A 19462-nucleotide genomic window follows, 5' to 3' on the forward strand; every position below is an offset into this window, starting at 1 on the left:
AAAATTCCAGGAACTCCCATCCCGGTTAGACTCGGACACGGAGAAGGAGCTCCGGTGACACAACCCAAGATGAAAATCGAAATAAACAACAAGTATATGTATAAAATGATTTGAAAAAATTCCAGGAACTCCCATCCCGGTTAGACTCGGACACGGAGAAGGAGCTCCTATGTCTCCTCATCAGGGTACATGAATTGGAAGCCGACAAGATGGCCCTACAGGGAGAACGCCTAGTGGAAAGTCATGAGCTACGCCGCCGGGGGGAAATGCTGGTGCGGTTCCATAGACAGCAGAAAATCACGGACGACATTATTACCCGACAGAGGCAAATAATGGAAGGTAGGAAAAGAAAGAACTTAGCGGTAGAACTAGCTCAAGAATAGTCTACGTGGAAAAGACTGACTAGTAATGGCAACTCCACTTAAGTAGTAAAAGATGAACGTAAAAAAAAAACTTACCAACAGAGAAACAACTGCTTTATAATTTGATAGCACTGTCAAACTTTCCTGACTTGGTGGGGCAGAGGGCTGCCGCGCTCCTTAATGTTTTACCTTAAACTCGTATTCTTTATTTACCGGAAGTTTTGGGGGTTTAACGTCGTCACTTTACATAACTGCTAAGACCTTTAGTGACGGAGTTTCTATCTTATTTTGCAGAAGAGCGTATGAATTTGCCGTCGGATCTTCAAGATTTGTACTCGCTCTATCAGCAGGAAATCCATGCCACGTCTTATCCTGTGGACACAAGTGGAATCCCTTATACCGCCTACGATGCACTGCCTCCAATACACAGTAAAGAGTAAGTTGATCATCTCCATCTGTAAAGAATATAAATAAAGGTATTTTTTTTACTTTCAGAAATGGAAACGATTTCCCCTATGCGGTTTTCCTATGGTTTAGTACAGGTGCTACTAAGCTATTTGGGTAGTCCAGTTTAAAAATTGGACATCTACCCGATAAATTTTTTTAGGGAAAACACGAAAAACTCGTACGAATCCAGGGATACCAATAACTCAATTTTTGAGTTGTCCACATTTGGAACTGGGTTACTCATTTCATAAATGATATATTTGGAAGGTAAAGTTTAGAAAATAGAAAATTACCTACCTCGTCGAATTCCTTATTTAAACTGTTCAAATCTCTCTTTAATATAAATAATAAATTATGTACCTATGATTAACTTGTGGCATGCTATATCTATTTCAGAATCCTGTCCAACTATGGAAGTACAATTTCAAACGGAAGTGATGTTCCTCTTCGAATATCTACTAGGTAAGTTCTGTTATAATGTTGGATCGTCTGGAGGACAATTAAGAAGACTAAATTAGTAATGCCGTATTATTATTTATTTATTTATTATGGGACTGGTTGCTCCTCTCCCAAAAGAGTATGCAATTAACACTGCGACCTCTGTAGATCTATTGTGACCAGTATTTTTTCCCCTGCCCAAGCTGCTATACCCTGGCCTTGAAATTGTTAATTATTATCCAAGCATGAGTCCCAGATTACAAAAATTATTATTCTTCGAACTGGAGAGGAGCTAATAAATGACCTTAAGAAGACTTGTAAAATATATCCGAGGAAACATGAGCAGTGTTGGCACTAACGACCAGACTACCAAGTGTAATCTGAGTCAAAACAATTCAATGTAAACTCGGATTAACTTCGAAAGTGCACAAAAAATGAATGAGAAAATAACATTAAAACTTCTGATAATTAGGGGCAAAAAATTCAATGACAATAACAATCCAACTTCGGATGATTTTCTGATTTCCTCGCTTACAGGCTGCTGAGGGAAGCACTGAGTGGGAACTGTAAAACTGTGATGATAGCTCATGTCAATCCAGGTCTGAGCCATAGGGAAGAATCCAAAAACACCCTTGTGTATGCTGCCAGAGCTACGGGCATATCGCATAAGGTAAGTAACACCTAGAGTAGTAGGTACATTGCGATTCATGTGGCATAAATTTAGATATAGGTATCACAGGCTATCGGCCACTTGTACAGGACGGAGGCCGAAGATGTCTCAAAAGGCCTGGGTACAAACACTGAAATGAAAAGTGATAGTTACATTACATTGAAATGGGGGACTTTTCTGACGAAATTCCTTTGTGCGGAGTCCAGTATGACACTATTAGACCCTAAAAGTGATTGTTATCAAGAGTTGAACGTCTAAAGCTGCATATCAATTTTAGAGGTTTCTACCTATTTACGTAATAATAATTACGTAGGTTGAACCATCACTTTTGAAGAACACTAGAAAATCAAGAATACCTTCAAATGTTTGCAGGTAGAGCGAAACCAGCTGGACGTCTCCTTTCAAATCTCCCAGTATCGAAGTGTGATAGCAGATTTGAGAAACGAAATATCTCGACTCAAACATAAAATCTCCGATGATGGCGATGAGAATGATATAACAAAACATCTACCCAATAAACTTTTTTAGGGAAAACACGAAAAACTCGTACGAATCCAGGGATACCAATAACTCAATTTTCGAGTTGTCCACTTTTGGAACTGGGCTACTTATTTCATAAATGATATATTTGGAAGGTAAAGTTTAGAAAATTACCTCGTCGAATTCCTTTTTCAAACTGTTCAAATCTCTCTTTAATATAAATAATAAATTATGTACCTATGATTAACTTGGGGCATGCTATATCTATTTCAGAATCCTGTCCAACTATGGAAGTACAATTTCAAACGGAAGTGATGTTCCTCTTCGAATATCTACTAGGTAAGTTCTGTTATAATGTTGGATCGTCTGGAGGACAATTAAGAAGACTAAATTAGTAATACCGTAAATTCGTATAAAAAAATCCCTTAAAGCTTCCGTAAACCCGTATCATAAACTCACTCAAAGCTTCCGTAAACCCGTATCAAAAAATCCCTTAAAGCTTCCGTAAATCCGTGTCAAATTCCCTTGAAGGTTCCGTAAATCAGTATCAAACTCCCTTAAATCTTCCGTAAATCCGTATCCAATTCACTTGATCTTCCGTAAATCCGTATCAAACTTCCTTTTATAACGATATTGATTTCAGTGGTGGCTCAAGCAATTCTAGCGATGTGGAATCCGTCTCCGTTCTGCCACCAATTCAGAGGACAACCTTGACCGCCAAACAGCCGGGCCGACGAAACTACAACATTAGTAATGCCGTAAATTCATATGAAAAAATTCCTTAAAGCTTCCCTAAACCCGTATCAAAAACTCACTTAAAGCTTCCGTAAACCCGTATCAAAAAATCCCTTAAAGCTTCCGTAAATCCGTGTCAAATTCCCTTGAAGGTTCCGTAAATCAGTATCCAAGAAGACTAAATTAGTAATACCGTAAATTCATATGAAAAAATCCCTTAAAGCTTCCCTAAACCCGTATCAAAAACTCACTTAAAGCTTCCGTAAACCCGTATCAAAAACTCCCTTAAAGCTTTCGTAAAACCGTATCAAAAAATCCCTTAAAGCTTCTGTAAAACCGTATCAAAAAATCCCTTAAAGCTTCCGTAAATCCGTGTCAAATTCCCTTGAAGGTTCCGTAAATCAGTATCAAACTCCCTTAAATTTTCCGTAAATTCACTTGATCTTCCGTAAATCCGTACCAAACTCCCTTTTATGTTTTTGATTTCAGTGGTGGCTCAAGCAATTCCAGCGATGTGGAATCCGTCTCCGTTCTGCCACCAATTCAGAGGACAACCTTGACCGCCAAACAGCCGGGCCGACGAAACTACAACATTATAGAAGAGAACGAGACGGAAACAGTCGAAGATATTCGGGTCCCTCGGGACGGGACAAATCATAACTTCAAGCAGGCGAGAGACACGCCCTCTCCTGTACCGCCCCCAATATTGTTCCCGCCCATTTCTAATGATTTGAGAAAATATTGAGGCTTGTGTTCGTATTTATACCATTTGCAGGCTGCTCAAGCGTAGAAAATGCTGAGAAACTAAATGCAAATTAAATGACATTTTTGGTTTGCCAACACTCACACTTAACTTATACTTTTTATGTGGAGAATTTCATGTGCGGTTCGTTTTCGTTTAATGTTATCTGTTTCGCATTTTCGTTTTTTATGTTCTAATTGACAAGTTCGCGGAGTTCATAATGTTAAAAGCTGGTACAATTTTATTATGTCACTGTTTTTTTAGTCATCATACGAAATTTCCCTTTGTACAAGTTTGGACGTAATGGCACAACCACATTCGCTGCCAGTCCAAACTAGTCCTAAGAGAAAGTTCGTATGATGACTAAAAAAAAAGTCAATAAAAATTTAGGCCTCGGGCTAATCAGAGAACTGGCTTTGTCATTCCTTATTTATAAGATGACCCATAAATCAAAAGGAGAAAAATCAAAATTGTGTAAATAAAGAACGTACCTAGGTGTACAAAAAAAAGAGGCAAGATGCAAATGTTTTTAACAGCTGGTACAATTTTATTATGTCACTGTTTTTTTAGTCATCATACGAAATTTCCCTTTGTACAAGTTTGGACGTAATGGCACCACCACATTCGCTGCCAGTCCAAACTAGTCCTAAGAGAAAGTTCGTATGATGACTAAAAAAAGTCAATAAAAATTTAGGCCTTGGGCTAATCAGAGAACTGGCTTTGTCATTCTTCTTTATAAGATGACCCATAAATCAAAAGGAGAAAAATCAAAATTGTGTAAATAAAGAACGTACCTAGGTGTACAAAAAAAAGAGGCAAGCATTGTAAACTTTGTGTTAAAATTCAAAGTTGATTGGAAAAGGAAGTTGGCTTTCTCCCTCTTTTGGAAAAGACTGACTAGTAATGGCAACTCCACTTGAGTGGTAAAAGATGAAGGTAAAAAAAACTTACCAACAGAGAAACAACTGCTTTATAATTTGATAGCACTGTCAAACTTTCCTGACTTGGCGGGGCAGAGGGCTGCCGCGCTCCTTAATGTTTTACCTTATACTCGTATTCTTTATTTACCGGAAGTTTTGGGGGTTTAACGTCACTTTACATAACTGCTAAGACCTTTAGTGACGGAGTTTCTATCTTATTTTGCAGAAGAGCGTATGAATTTGCCGTCGGATCTTCAAGATTTGTACTCGCTCTATCAGCAGGAAATCCATGCCACGTCTTATCCAGTAGACACAAGTGGAATCCCTTATACCGCCTATGATGCACTGCCTCCAATACACAGTAAAGAGTAAGTTGATCATCTCCACCTGTAAAGAATATAAATAAAGGTATTTTTTTACCTTCAGAAATGGAAACGATTTCCCCTATGCGGTTTTCCTATGGTTTAGTACAGGTGCTACTAAGCTATTTGGGTAGTCCAGTTTAAAAAACAAAGACGTTGGCTGTCTAAACGGTTCAGCCGGTTCTTGTGAGGCAACGTGTTGAACGTTTTGATAGCGGTGGAGTTGTTCTTGTAGTCGGAAGCCACACATGTTCTGGCGGTCTGAGAGACCTAGGTCAGACAAAGTTAGATCTCTACGACTCGAATGTCGGAGCGTGAGTGGCTAGCCTTTGGAAAACTCATGTCTCAAGAATCACAATATAGTCGCCAATTATGAGACCGTACTTAGTAACCGAGAAGGGACATAATAGTCCCGTATTACAAGACGAGATTCAGTAGTCCCCAATTACGAGACGGGACACAATAGTCTCCAACTGTCCCGTTTTACACGATCTCTTCAAGAAGGGACATAATAGTCCCCAATTACGAGACGGGACACTGTAGTCCCCAACTGTCCCATTTTACACGATCTCTTCATCACTGTGTATAATCACCGGGACACAGTTGGTGGTCTGATGTCATAAACTACTCGACACACTCGTATAAGAGTCACTCGGACTCACACAAAGACGTTGGCTGTCTAAACGGTTCAGCCGGTTCTTGTGAGGCAACGTGTTGAACGTTTTGATAGCGGTGGAGTTGTTCTTGTAGTTGGTGATGAGAATGCTGGAGGTGCTGGACTCGGAACTGGTTTGGTCTTGGGCGTACCTGGGTGGAAAAAGAATATCTTGGTTATTTTCTGACTGCATAGGACTGAAGAGTCCTTTCACCCCCTGAGTCTAAAGAGAGGATTTCAGAGCCTGGCTGGATGACTTCACCAGCCTGAAATTTCCCTTGCTAAAGAAATAGCCAAGGTTGAGTGGGAAGGTATCCACTCGTAATCCAAAATGTATCCCGAAGCAATCACCCTAGCTATGGTTGATTGAGAGGCTGATGAAAAACGCCGACCCCGTCTTTTTAGACTAATGGTGTGTTTCACCAACCTTCTTTTAGCCCCTAACAGGCTGTTAGCTTAACTGCTCTGTTAAAACTATACAAATCAAATTGAACTTAACAGACTGTTAGCCAAGCCTTCTAGAGACTGCAAAAAACATTGGTGAAATTCACCCTAAGCTAGGCTAGGTACCTCTGTGATTTACCTGTTCGCTCCCGAGATATACCGATCCAAGGAGTTATACTTGGTATCATTGGGCAACCCGCTGAATGGCTCTACTCCGGGTTGCAACGTGTTGAATCTTCTGTTGGGAACAGCATTGCCCACCGTGTTGTAGCGGTTCTGCGGTTTGCACTTGCATACCTGAAATTATTGGAAAAATAAATGCTGAGAGAAAAACCAAGGTTGTAGGTTAAGGAGAGACCAATTGAATTTGATGGAGAAACAAGGATCCCTAAAGACATTTTAGGTTGGCCTTGCTATCAGGTAGACCTGACAGGTACACCTGATCAAGTATACCTGACACTCCTAACCAAACCTATGAAAATGATGTAGACTGTGAAAGTGATGTAGGTATATTCATAGATTTCGTTTTGTAAGTGACTACACTCTACTAAACAAACTAATAGTGCAATAATCCCATACAAAAATGGACAAGGCTCACAAGGGATCAAGAAGAGACCACCTTCACGCTCTACTGAAAATCGCAAGTCTACGCTTCCAATGTCAGACCGTGAGACAGGCCTCATACTTATGACAGAAAGAAGGATGATTATTAAATGAATTATTACTATTACCTTCTTCTTATTGTTGGTCACTATAGGCACCTACCTTCTTCTTATTGTTGGTCACTATAGGCACCTACCTTCTTCTTATTGTTGGTTACTGTAGGCACCTACCTTCTTCTTATTATTGGTCACTATAGGCACCTACCTTCTTCTTATTGTTGGTCACTATAGGCACCTACCTTCTTCTTATTGTTGGTCACTATTGGTTATTCCGGACGCGAAAAATAAGTAAGAAATACTTAACTATCACAAATAACACTGTAAGACAGGATAGAGATATCATTTTAGTACCTCAGGCCAGCCAATCACTATAAGGTAGACCTGACAGATACACCTGGTCAGGTCCGGCTGTTAGGTCTACCTGATACCTGATAGTGAGTGGCTGGCCTTAGAAACTGTAGATTCTAGCAATCACATTTGATATGGTATCATTTGGCACTAGCTAAAAGACTCTACTGAGTTGTACATAGTAACTTACCTGTACACTATCACTTTACCTGTATAAAGGTACAAAACACTTCTACAACAATCAGAACCTATTGAATTCATATGTACCTATATTAAGGATGTGGAAGAATGTGTTGATTTGGGCCGACCACTCACGATTGTCGGATGGACCTAGATCTGTCAGAACTCCGGAACGTTTGTGGTGGAAAAAAACCTTCCGACTTCTAGGTCTTTCAGACGGTCTGAAGTACTCTGAAGACTGAAGTCGGAAGCCACACATGTTCTGGCGGTCTGAGAGACCCAGGTCAGACAAAGTTAGATCTCTACGACTCGAATGTCGGAGCGTGAGTGGCTGGCCTTTGGAAAACTCATGTCTCAAGAGTCTCATGAATCACAATACGTATAGTCGCCAATTATGAGACCGTACTTAGTAACCGAGAAGGGATATAATAGTCCCGTATTACAAGACGAGATTCAGTAGTCCCCAATTACGAGACGGGACACAATAGTCCCCAACTGTCCCGTTTTACACGATCTCTTCAAGAAGGGACATAATAGTCCCCAATTACGAGACGGGACACTGTAGTCCCCAACTGTCCCATTTTACACGATCTCTTCATCACTGTGTATAATCACCGGGACACAGTTGGTGGTCTGATGTCATAAACTACTCGACACACTCGTATAAGAGTCACTCGGACTCACGCAAAGACGTTGGCTGTCTAAACGGTTCAACCGGTTCTTGTGAGGCAACGTGTTGAACGTTTTGATAGCGGTGGAGTTGTTCTTGTAGTTGGTGATGAGAATGCTGGAGGTGCTGGACTCGGAACTGGTTTGGTCTTGGGCGTACCTGGGTGGAAAAAGAATATCTTGGTTATTTTCTGACTGCATAGGACTGAAGAGTCCTTTCACCCCCTGAGTCTAAAGAGAGGATTTCAGAGCCTGGCTGGATGACTTCACCAGCCTGAAATTTCCCTTGCTAAAGAAATAGCCAAGGCTGAGTGCAAAGGTATCCACTCGTAATCAAAATGTATCCCGAAGCAATCACCCTAGCTATGGTTGATTGAGAGGCTGACGAAAACGCCGACCCCGTCTTTTTAGACTAATGACTAATGGTGTGTTTCACCAACCTTCTTTTAGCCCCTAACAGGCTGTTTGCTTAACTGCTTTGTTAAGACTATACAAATCAAATTGAAATTAACAGACTGTTAGCCAAGCCTTCTAGGGACTGCAAAAAACATTGGTGAAATCCACCCTAAGCTAGGCTAGGTACCTCTGTGATTTACCTGTTCGCTCCCGAGATATACCGATCCAAGGAGTTATACTTGGTATCATTGGGTTGAGTGGGAAGGTATCCACTCGTAATCCAAAATGTATCCCGAAGCAATCACCCTAGCTATGGTTGATTGAGAGGCTGATGAAAAACGCCGACCCCGTCTTTTTAGACTAATGGTGTGTTTCACCAACCTTCTTTTAGCCCCTAACAGGCTGTTAGCTTAACTGCTCTGTTAAAACTATACAAATCAAATTGAACTTAACAGACTGTTAGCCAAGCCTTCTAGAGACTGCAAAAAACATTGGTGAAATTCACCCTAAGCTAGGCTAGGTACCTCTGTGATTTACCTGTTCGCTCCCGAGATATACCGATCCAAGGAGTTATACTTGGTATCATTGGGCAACCCGCTGAATGGCTCTACTCCGGGTTGCAACGTGTTGAATCTTCTGTTGGGAACAGCATTGCCCACCGTGTTGTAGCGGTTCTGCGGTTTGCACTTGCATACCTGAAATTATTGGAAAAATAAATGCTGAGAGAAAAACCAAGGTTGTAGGTTAAGAAGAGACACATTGAATTTGATTGAGAAACAAGGATCCCTAAAGTCATTTTAGGTTGGCCTTGCTATCCTGTAGACCTGACAGGTACACCTGATCAAGTATATCTAACACTTCAAAACCAAACTTATGAAAATGATGTAGACTGTGAAAATGATGTAGGTATATTCATAGATTTCGTTTTGTAGGTGACTACACTCTACTAAACAAACTAATAGTGCAATAATCCTATTTAAAAATGGACAAGGCACACAAGGGATCAAGAAGAGACCGCTTTCACGCTCTACTAAAAGTCGCAAGTCTACGCTTCCAATGTCAGACCGTGAGACGGGCTTCTTCTTATTGTTGGTCACTATAGGCACCTACCTTCTTCTTATTGTTGGTCACTACAGGCACCTACCTTCTTCTTATTGTTGGTCACTATAGGCACCTACCTTCTTCTTATTGTTGGTCACTATAGGCACCTACCTTCTTCTTATTGTTGGTCACTATCGGGACCTACCTTCTTCTTATTGTTGGTCACTATAGGCACCTACCTTCTTCTTATTGTTGGTCACTATAGGCACCTACCTTCTTCTTACTGTGAGAGACCAATTGAATTTGATGGAGAAACAAGGATCCCTAAAGACATTTTAGGTTGGCCTTGCTATCAGGTAGACCTGACAGGTACACCTGATCAAGTATACCTGACACTCCTAACCAAACCTATGAAAATGATGTAGACTGTGAAAGTGATGTAGGTATATTCATAGATTTCGTTTTGTAAGTGACTACACTCTACTAAACAAACTAATAGTGCAATAATCCCATACAAAAATGGACAAGGCTCACAAGGGATCAAGAAGAGACCACCTTCACGCTCTACTGAAAATCGCAAGTCTACGCTTCCAATGTCAGACCGTGAGACAGGCCTCATACTTATGACAGAAAGAAGGATGATTATTAAATGAATTATTACTATTACCTTCTTCTTATTGTTGGTCACTATAGGCACCTACCTTCTTCTTATTGTTGGTCACTATAGGGACCTACCTTCTTCTTATTATTGGTCACTATAGGCACCTACCTTCTTCTTATTGTTGGTCACTAAAGGCACCTACCTTCTTCTTACTGTTGGTCACTATAGGCACCTACCTTCTTCTTATTGTTGGTTACTGTAGGCACCTACCTTCTTCTTATTGTTGGTCACTATAGGCACCTACCTTCTTCTTATTGTTGGTCACTATAGGCACCTACCTTCTTCTTATTGTTGGTCACTATAGGCACCGTGATGCCCATGAGGTTATCGTTCCGGTTGATCTTCGGATGGACGGCATTGGTGCAAATGTCCGGCACTTTGCTTTCACCACCCATGCCGGGTTTGCAGTCTGCTATGGATGGACTAGGGGTGGACGAGTGGATGGGAGACTTGAGTGGTTCCCCGGACAGGGGGCTGGGGTCCACGATATCGGTCTCCTTGATTTTCTTCTGGCAGTTCTGGTGATACTGGCGGAGCTTGCGATCCCCTCCTGAAATTAAAGAAGGGAATTTGAGAAATGGAAGGAACCATGGTTTGCCAAGATGCAAAGTTTTATCTAACAGAAATCATACAAGTTTAAAATCACGACAATAAAAGTTGGTATCCGGATAATTGATGATCTTGGTAATCAATTATGTACCGCTGCCTTTTCCCAGCTCTAGTCAAGCTGGGTGAGGTTATTGTGAGTAGCGGGTGGCTTGTTGCCAAATAGGTAAAAACTAAAAACAACGTGACTAAAAATCTTAGCAGTTTGGCCAGCCAATCACTATCAGGTATCAGGTAGACCTGGCAGACGGACCTTTTCAGCCGTACCTGTCAGATCTACCTAATATTGAGTGGCTGAACTTATAATGATTAAACCACTGTAAAATATTAAAGTTCTAGTTTCGACCTGACCACAGCCAGTCTCCTCAAATTACCTGGCACCATAAAGGGTCCACGATGTCGGTCTCCTTGCTTTTCTTCTGGCAGTTCTGGTGATACTGGCGCAGCTTGCGATCCCCTCCTGAAATTGAACAAGGGAATTTGAGAAATGGAAGGAACCATGGTTTGCCAAGATGCAAAGTTTTATCTAACAGAAATCATACAAGTTTAAAATCACGACAATAAAAGTTGGTATCCGGATAATTGATGATCTTGGTAATCAATCATGTACCGCTCCTTCTCCTCTCTCTTATCTAGTTTTCTATTTTTTTTCCCAACATTCATTTTCTTCAAACTCTCCAATCGAATTAATTTTTTCTGCACTTATTTTTCTCCTCTTCCTTCTTCTTTCCCTTCTTCTTCTTGGGTTTTTGTTTCCGTTTGTTCTCAATAAAGAAAATGTAGTTGCTCGAAGAAAAACAAGAAACTCATAACATTACACTTTAGAAACAAAGGAAGAGTTCAAGAGGTCTCTGGATGGCCAGACAAAGATTGCATCTTAGATAGAAGATAGCTTGCCTTGTAAGTGTTAGTTTGCGTGTTCGATTCCCGCCCGACGAACATTATTCGAAAGAGATGAAGTTCGTTCCTGGAAAGGCTGGCTATCTCCTATCCGGCCCTCCCTCTCGTCAATTTGGGGATGATAAGACCTAAATTCCTTCTTTTAACTTCAAGCTAGTATTCCCTCCATTTTCCTCTTACCTCTTTTCCTTGTCTCTCTCTCTCTCTTCAGTCTAACGTCCACTCTAAAATCTAAAATGTTCTTCTTTTCCTCCTCCTCCTCCTTCTTTTACTATGTCTTTCTCACTCAAGTGTGGTCGACATTTTTGATCAACCTCTTCCATGCGCCTCGATTTTGGGCTTGGCTGATTTCCAAACGTCCCCTCTGTTCCCTCTGAAATAATGGAAAAAAACCTGGACCTCACTTCGTTCGTTCAATGACTTCAATGGCATATTTGTAGACACAAGTACATACACGCCACCCTGTAGGCACAAGTACACGTTTCCACTTGGTTAAGTCTAATCACGTCCCATCTGGCCTTTCTATTTGCGTTTCCTTCGCTATCTTCGCTGACATTATGCATATTTAGCCTTTGACTCTAAGCAATATTTAAGGAGGCACTTTAGAGAACTACATGGTAGGAAATTTTCATAGGGGAATGTTTACGTGTGAAAAAATTGGGGCGTGAGAGCGTTTAGGGGGGTGGGGATGAGGGGTTTGGTACCTGTCAGGTCTACCTGATAGTGAGTGGCTGGACTTATAATGATTAAACCACTGTAAAATATTAAAGTTCTAGTTTCGACCTGACCACAGCCAGTCTCCTCAAATTACCTGGCACCATAATTCGGACCATGTCTTCGACGGACGAAAACCGTTTCAAGTAGACCGTCATCGAGATGATGGCCGTTATTTCCGACATGATAAACGACACCGTCGCCACATAGAAAGACCATCCGTATTTGTAGTCGTAGAGCAAGGTACTTTGTGACTGAGAGTGAGAGTTCGAGTCCAGCCCTCCGCCGTGATTTGAATAGAGATTCTTTGTCGTCTGAAGGGAGTTTCCTGGAAAAATAAGGAATTTAGTTAATTGACTATTGAAGAGCTTAAGTAGACCGTCATCGAGATGATGGCCGTTATTTCTGACATGATAAACGACACCGTCGCCACATAGAAAGACCATCCGTATTTGTAGTCGTAGAGCAAGGTACTTTGTGACTGAGAGTGAGAGTTCGAGTCCAGCCCTCCGCCGTGATTTGAATAGAGATTCTTTGTCGTCTGAAGGGAGTTTCCTGGAAAAATAAGGAATTTAGTTAATTGACTATTGAAGAGCTTACTGACAGATTCTGAGGTGACTTTGTTTCACCTTAAAAAGAAGACAAGTAAGTTTTAGTCAGAGTTAGGGGGAGCTGGTTGAGAAAGGAGAGATGCCAAAAAAACTTTACATGTCCTTTCATTTATGCTGAAGTTTACCAACTCAGGATTGAGATGAAATGAGGATTTCCCTATACTTAATAGCCTGGTCAACCTCGGAAAAGCGTACGTAGGCATTAAGTTTTTCAACCGCATCTTTTCGCTCTACCCGTATGTTTTATTTCTCTACCCTCATGTTTATTCATCATGCAAAGTACTTTACATTTCGCGATTCACTGAAGAGCTTACTGACAGATTCTGAGGTGACTTTGTTTCACCTTGAAAAAAGAAGACAAGTAAGTTTTAGTCACAATTAGGGGGAGCTGGTTGAGAAAGGAGAGATGCCAAAAAACTTTACATGTCCATTCATTTATGCTGGAGTTTACCAACTCGGGATTGAGATGAAACAAGGATTTCCCTATACTTAATAGCCAGGTCAACCTCGGAGGCATAAGTTTTTAACCGCATCTTTTCGCCCTACCCGTATGTTTTATTTCTCTACCCTCATGTTTATTCATCATGCAAAGTACTTTACATTTCGCGATTCACGAAACATTCTTATAAAGCAGGGCAAATAACAGGCTAGGTACGAGGTGAACCTTGAAGGTATAAGGCCAGCCACTCTCTATCAGGTAGATCTGACAGGTACACCTGATCAGGTCCGTCTGTCTGGTTTACCTGATACCTGATGAGCACACACACACTATCAGGTAGACCTGACAGGTACGGCTGAAAAGGTCCGTCTGTCATGAATTAAAGTCAGGGCAAATAACAGGCTAGGTACGAGGTGAACATTGAAGGTATAAGGCCAGCCACTCTCTATCAGGTAGATCTGACAGGTACCACCTGATCAGGTCCGTCTGTCAGGTTTACCTGATACCTGATGAGCACACACACACTATCAGGTAGACCTGACAGGTACGGCTGAAAAGGTCCGTCTGTCAGGTCTACCTGTTCTTATAAAATACAATCTCAGCTCATTCTAACGTATTTACAAAGAAGGAAACGGCATAGGGAACTGTATTTACAAAGGCGAACACAAACACAAACTCTTTCGTAAGAGAGTTTCTTTTAGAAAGAAAAAGTTGCCCAACTTTTCCCTATATGCTGGTAGAACAGCTTTTAGGTACCCTCTAAGCTGGCTGTAAAACATTTTCGGTTATACAATGAAGGTGTAATACCTTGCCTGAGAAGTTTTTAATACCCCCATTACATTCTGACGAAAACACCTGCTTTGACAATAAAAAGACGAACTTTACAGCATTACAGCTTCTCATTAGGTGAGGTTTAGATCCTTCAGTGCATATTCTGCATAGAATTGTGATCTTTACGAGTTTGTGCAAAGTGAAATAATAAATTATATGTATTTTATTTATTTTTTTATTTATTTACACGCTAAGTAACAAGGCCATGTGTGAAATTATATGTATAAAAAATATAAAAATTTACCAAGATTATTTTAAAATTTGGCCCTTTTTTCCTTGTAGCAAGTTGTAAAACATTTTCGGTTATACAATGAAGGTGTAATACCTTGCCTGAGAAGTTTTTAATACCCCCATTACATTCTGAGGAAAACACCTGCTTTGACAATAAAAAGACGAACTTTACAGCATTACAGCTCCTCATTAGGTGAGGTTTAGATCCTTCAGTGCAGATTCTGCATAGAATTGAGATCTTTACGAGTTTGTGCAAAGTGAAATAATAAATTATATGTATTTTATTTATTTACACGCTAAGTAGCAAGGCCATGTGTGAAATTATATGTATAAAAAATATAAAAATTTACCAAGATTATTTTAAAATTTGGCCCTTTTTTCCTTGTAGCAAGTAGCAAGATATTGCCAATCTTAGGACGGTCGTCAAAGTAGTTTCAAAATATGTACCTACTTATTATCTAGGTCCTCCTACGTATAATTAAGATATTTCAGGACATAAATCCAGTGATTGCATCTACAAATTCGACACATAGATGCGTCATGTTCCCGGAAAAAATATAAAGGTGGTTTTCTTCCCGAAATCCTTCCAATTCCAGGAATTTCTGTAAGTTTACTTCAAACATTTCAGCTCGTACCTAGAGTTAAACCTACATCAGAAATATTTGCGAGAAAACTCAACAGCGATAGGGACGTTAACTCTTTTGGGCTTTTGATAAAGAATAGCCTAAATAAGAGGCCGAATAGCGGCCGAACCGTACATTTCACGACCTTGGGCCTGAGGAGACTTTTGATCTTCATTTTATAAAGAACCTTTCTGCAAAGTTTGGGCGACTTTGAACGAAAACCAAAGTCTCGAGAGACATTTACGCTCGAGGAGTGAGAAGTCCTTTCAAGAATGGTTTTCAACTTACCGTGCGAGCCACTGTGGAAGGACGCTGGAATGGTGACTTTACGTTGTGCGTTCTCTAGGAATGCATCACTCAGCACTGACGCAAAGATGATGAGGCCTACTGCCAGCGAGAATCCTGCAATATAAGAGATGGATGGATAAAATTAGAATGGTGGAAAAGGTGGTGATTGGGATTAGACCTATACAACTCTCGTACAGAGACAGAACATTTTGGAGAGGTCTCGTGAATCGACCTGGTTGAAAACCAGAACGATGATGGTTATGTTGATAATGATGACCTAATACACAATGTCGTTGTCAGCTAGAACTGTCTAGTCCCCAAGGACTCCAAGACCTGTTGGTTTGAGCAGAACAATTCCATAGAATAAAATATACCTCGCTGAATTTGCAAGTAAATGAAAAGTCCCTTTACTATTGCAGAATAAACAAGGAACTTGTAATAATTATATTTGATGCTGGTCTGTCTCTTCTCTCCCTCCCTCTCTTTCTGTCGATGTTTCCCTTATTCCGGGTTGTTTCCTGCTTTCAGAAGTTTCCTCGCATTTTTTCCCTACTTTCCTTTCATCCATCTCTCTCTCGCTCTCTCTCTCTCCCCCTCTTTCTTTATTATTCTTTTCCTGATTTTATCCAACATATTTATCTCATTTCCTGTTCGCATTTTTCTCACTCACTCAATCTGTTACTCTGCTCTCCTCTCCCTCAAGATGGTCTCTTAATGCAATCCAGATATAAACGACAGAGTAGGAACTTCGTATTGTATTATGCCCTCTCTGTGTGCTCAGAAGCAACACAGAGGTGATTTTTAGCTAAATCCACTTTAAGGGTGAGCTATTCTTTTCTAACAAAAGTCACAACTTTGGGTCGGGGTTGTGTTTTTTTGGGTCTTTTGGGTCACTAAGAATCTACTCGCTATGAAAACCACACTTGGCTACCACACTTTTCGTACCTTAATATGTTATGACTTATGACGTTAAGGGGAGATTTATGTAAAGTGTGAAACAGAACAACAAATACCGAGAAGGGATCGGGAAATAAGAGAGTATATCAAGAGGGAGTGAGTGAGTGAGTGAGTGAGAGAGAGAGAGAGAGAGAGAGAGAGAGAGAGAGAGAGAGAGAGAGAATATCAAGAGAGAGAGAGGGAGAGAGAGAAAGAAAGAGGGGGAGAGAGAGAGAGAGAGAGAATCAGAAGGGAGATAGAGAGAGCGATTATAAAGAAGATGCTGAAGACATGCAGGTATATAATAGAGAGAGAGAGATCAGGAGAGAAGAGGAGGAGGAAGAAGGAGGAGGAAGAAGGAGGAGGAGAAGAAGAAGAAGAAGAAGAAGAAAAGGAGTGGATAGAAAAAAAATGCGATGTAAAGAAAGAGAGAGGGAGGGAGGGAGGGGAGAAAAATAGGAGTGGACAGAAAAGGGTATAAGGACAGAGAGGGAGAGAGACTAGAAAGAAGAAAGAAAATGAAATGGTTACAGATTTCCCTTGGGGATATTTGTTGCTCAATTCCTTCCCACTTTCCCCTTTAATATTCAACTCTATACGGCGACTCTATTTAGATTTTTCCTGGCGGGAAAAAATGGATAACAAGGAATCAATAGGGGGTGAGGTTCAAAGGCGTCCTCTTCCATTCGACCTATGACAAGGACTCATTTTTCCGTAACATTGCGGGATGTGCAATGCAAAATGCTAAGGGGTTGGTCGTGACACAAATTTGTATGAGTGCCTGGTATTTATTTTAAGTATGCAATACGCACAAGAGGAAACACTACAACACTAGAGATTGAGAGAGAGCCTTGTCAGTATAGTATAGTGTAGTAGGTATAAGTAAGAACTGCCTGTTTAGCTTGGAGGGTATTCCCGCTCGAGACGAACATTTTCTATACAGAGAAGGTTCGTTCTCGAAAAGGCTGGACAAGGTTCGTTCCATACAGACAAGGTTTGTTCTCTTTCTTCTTATCTCTTCGATTTCGGGACGATAAGACCTTCGCTGTTGCATTTCTCTCTCAGACCTTTTGGAAACATTTTGAGGTGTATTTTCCAGTGATGTTTTCAGAAATTAAATACACCTTCTTTAGTCCCACTCTCCAGCACTGGTCTACAGTGTTCTGTTTTAACGATATTTTCATTTATTTCATTTTATTCTCGTTTTGTTTTCCCGATCGAGAAACCATTGTGTTTTATTTATTGTTATGTTTCTCTCATCTTTCTCCTTTCCCTTATCTAGTTTTCTATTTTTTTCCCCAACATTCATTTTCTTCAAACTCTCCAATCGAATTAATTTTTTCTGCACTTATTTTTCTCCTCTTCCTTCTTCTTCCTTCTTCTTCTTGGGTTTTTGTTTCCCGTTTGTTCTCAATAAAGAAAATGTAGTTGCTCGAAGAAAAACAAGAAACTCATAACATTACACTTTAGAGACAAAGGAAGAGTTCAAGAGGTCTCTGGATGGCCAAACAAAGATTACATCTTAGATAGAAGATAGCTTGCCTTGTAAGTGCTAGTTTGCGTGTTCGATTCCCGCCCGACGAACATTATTCGAAAGAGATGAAGTTCGTTCCCGGAAAGGCTGGCTATCTCCAATCCGGCACTACCTCTCGTCAATTTGGGGATGATAAGACTTAAATTCTTTCTTTTAACTTCAATCTAGTATTCCCTCCATTTTCCTCTTACCTCTTTTCCTTCTCTCTCTCTCTCTTCAGTCTAACGTCCACTCTAAAATCTAAAATGTTTCTTTTTTTCCTCCTCCTTTTACTATGTCTTTCTCACTCAAGTGTGGTCGACATTTTTGATCAACCTCTTCCATGCGCCTCGATTTTGGGCTTGGCTGATTTCCAAACGTCACCTCTGTTCCCCCTGAAATAATGGAAACAAGCAGGGCCCGTCCCTCCGGGAATTTTTTAGCCCGTAGTTTATTCGATCATGGTTAAAGAATACCTTTGTACGGTAATCAATCATGTACCGCTGCCTTTTCCCAGCTCTAGTCAAGCTGGGTGAGGTTAATGTGAGTAGCGGGTGGCTTGTTGACAAATAGGTAAAAACTAAAAACAACGTGACTAAAAATCTTAGCAGTTTGGCCAGCCAATCACTATCAGGTATCAGGTAGACCTGACAGCCTCTCCTCTCTCTCTCTCTCTCTCCCTCCCTCTCCCTCTCCCTCTCTCTTTCCCTTTCTATTATTATCTTCTTATCACTTATTATCTTAAGCCTCTATAATCTGTTTCCCACCTATATCTTCGTTCACATCTTCATTAGATAAGTTAGTTTGAAATTATGATATACATAGTATGTTAGTCAATCTCTCTCTCTCCCTCTTCCACATTTGTGTTTTTGTGGAGGATTATGACCTACGACACTAGTTTTGGCGGTTTGTTAGCTTTTTTCGGGTTCAACCAGAGAGAGAGAGAGAGAGAGAGAGAGAGAGAGAGAGAGAGAGAAAAGAAAAATAGAGAGAAAATGACGCACATGTACTTATACATAGAGGAAAGAGAGAGAAAGATAAGGAAAAAGGGAAGAGGAAGTAAGAGAGAGAGAGAGAGAACAGAAAGGGACAAAAACTTTGATAATCAAATTAGCCAAACTAAAAAACTAAAGAGAGAGAGAGAGAGAGAGAGAGAGAGGGCGAAAGAATAGCGAGAAAGAGAGCCAGACGGAGGGAGATAGAGATAATGTACAATGTAGATACCAAAAGAAATAAAGAAATAACTTAATCAAATTAAATGTATTACAGCTCTCTCCTCTCTCTCTACCCCTCCTTCTCCTCTCTCTCTCTCTCCTCTCCTCTCTTCCTCTCCCTCTCTTTCTCTCTCTCCTCTCCTCTTCTCTCTTCCCCTCCTTCTCCTCTCTTTCTCTCTCTCCTCTTCTCTCTTCCCCTCCTTCTCCTCTCTCTCTCTCTCCTCTTCTCTCTTCCCCTTCCCCTCTTTCTCTCTCTCTGACTACAAGTTTCCCAACTACTGTCCCTTTAGCTATACCTTATGAGGAACTATACAATAATGCCTTAGGCAAAGCATGAACTTACC

At 40.7% G+C, this 19462-nt stretch overlaps 3 protein-coding genes across 3 annotated transcripts in view; 1 reads left to right on the top strand and 2 right to left on the bottom strand.

The window, feature by feature from the left end:
- The window catches only part of LOC103505858 (kinesin-like protein KIF19), a 27174-nt gene extending 23210 nt beyond the window's left edge, over positions 1-3964 (top strand). Inside the window, exons 12-15 of the mRNA XM_026821083.1 lie at positions 126-339; positions 657-798; positions 1206-1271; positions 3622-3964. Coding sequence (XP_026676884.1) covers positions 126-339; positions 657-798; positions 1206-1271; positions 3622-3877 — 678 coding nt within the window. The 3' untranslated portion in view covers positions 3878-3964. The remainder of the gene's footprint in view (positions 1-125; positions 340-656; positions 799-1205; positions 1272-3621) is intronic.
- A 1761-nt stretch (positions 3965-5725) lies between these two features.
- Positions 5726-8026, bottom strand: LOC103505859. Its single transcript, XM_026821077.1, has 4 exons — positions 7994-8026; positions 6987-7016; positions 6395-6552; positions 5726-5963 (listed from the first exon to the last, which is right to left on the bottom strand). The coding sequence occupies exons 1-4, from the start codon at positions 8024-8026 to the stop codon at positions 5774-5776; spliced, it is 411 nt and encodes a 136-aa protein (XP_026676878.1). The 3' UTR covers positions 5726-5773.
- Positions 7406-19462, bottom strand: part of LOC103505860 — a 47679-nt gene continuing 35622 nt past the window's right edge. The window contains exons 5-8 of the mRNA XM_026821078.1: positions 12530-12686; positions 10491-10762; positions 9048-9205; positions 7406-8274 (exon numbers count right to left, since the gene is read on the bottom strand). Coding sequence (XP_026676879.1) covers positions 8085-8274; positions 9048-9205; positions 10491-10762; positions 12530-12686 — 777 coding nt within the window. The 3' untranslated portion in view covers positions 7406-8084. The remainder of the gene's footprint in view (positions 8275-9047; positions 9206-10490; positions 10763-12529; positions 12687-19462) is intronic.

The sequence above is a fragment of the Diaphorina citri genome, unplaced genomic scaffold, assembly GCF_000475195.1.
Source record: "Diaphorina citri unplaced genomic scaffold, Diaci psyllid genome assembly version 1.1 scaffold200, whole genome shotgun sequence".
Lineage (NCBI taxonomy): Eukaryota > Metazoa > Arthropoda > Insecta > Hemiptera > Psyllidae > Diaphorina > Diaphorina citri.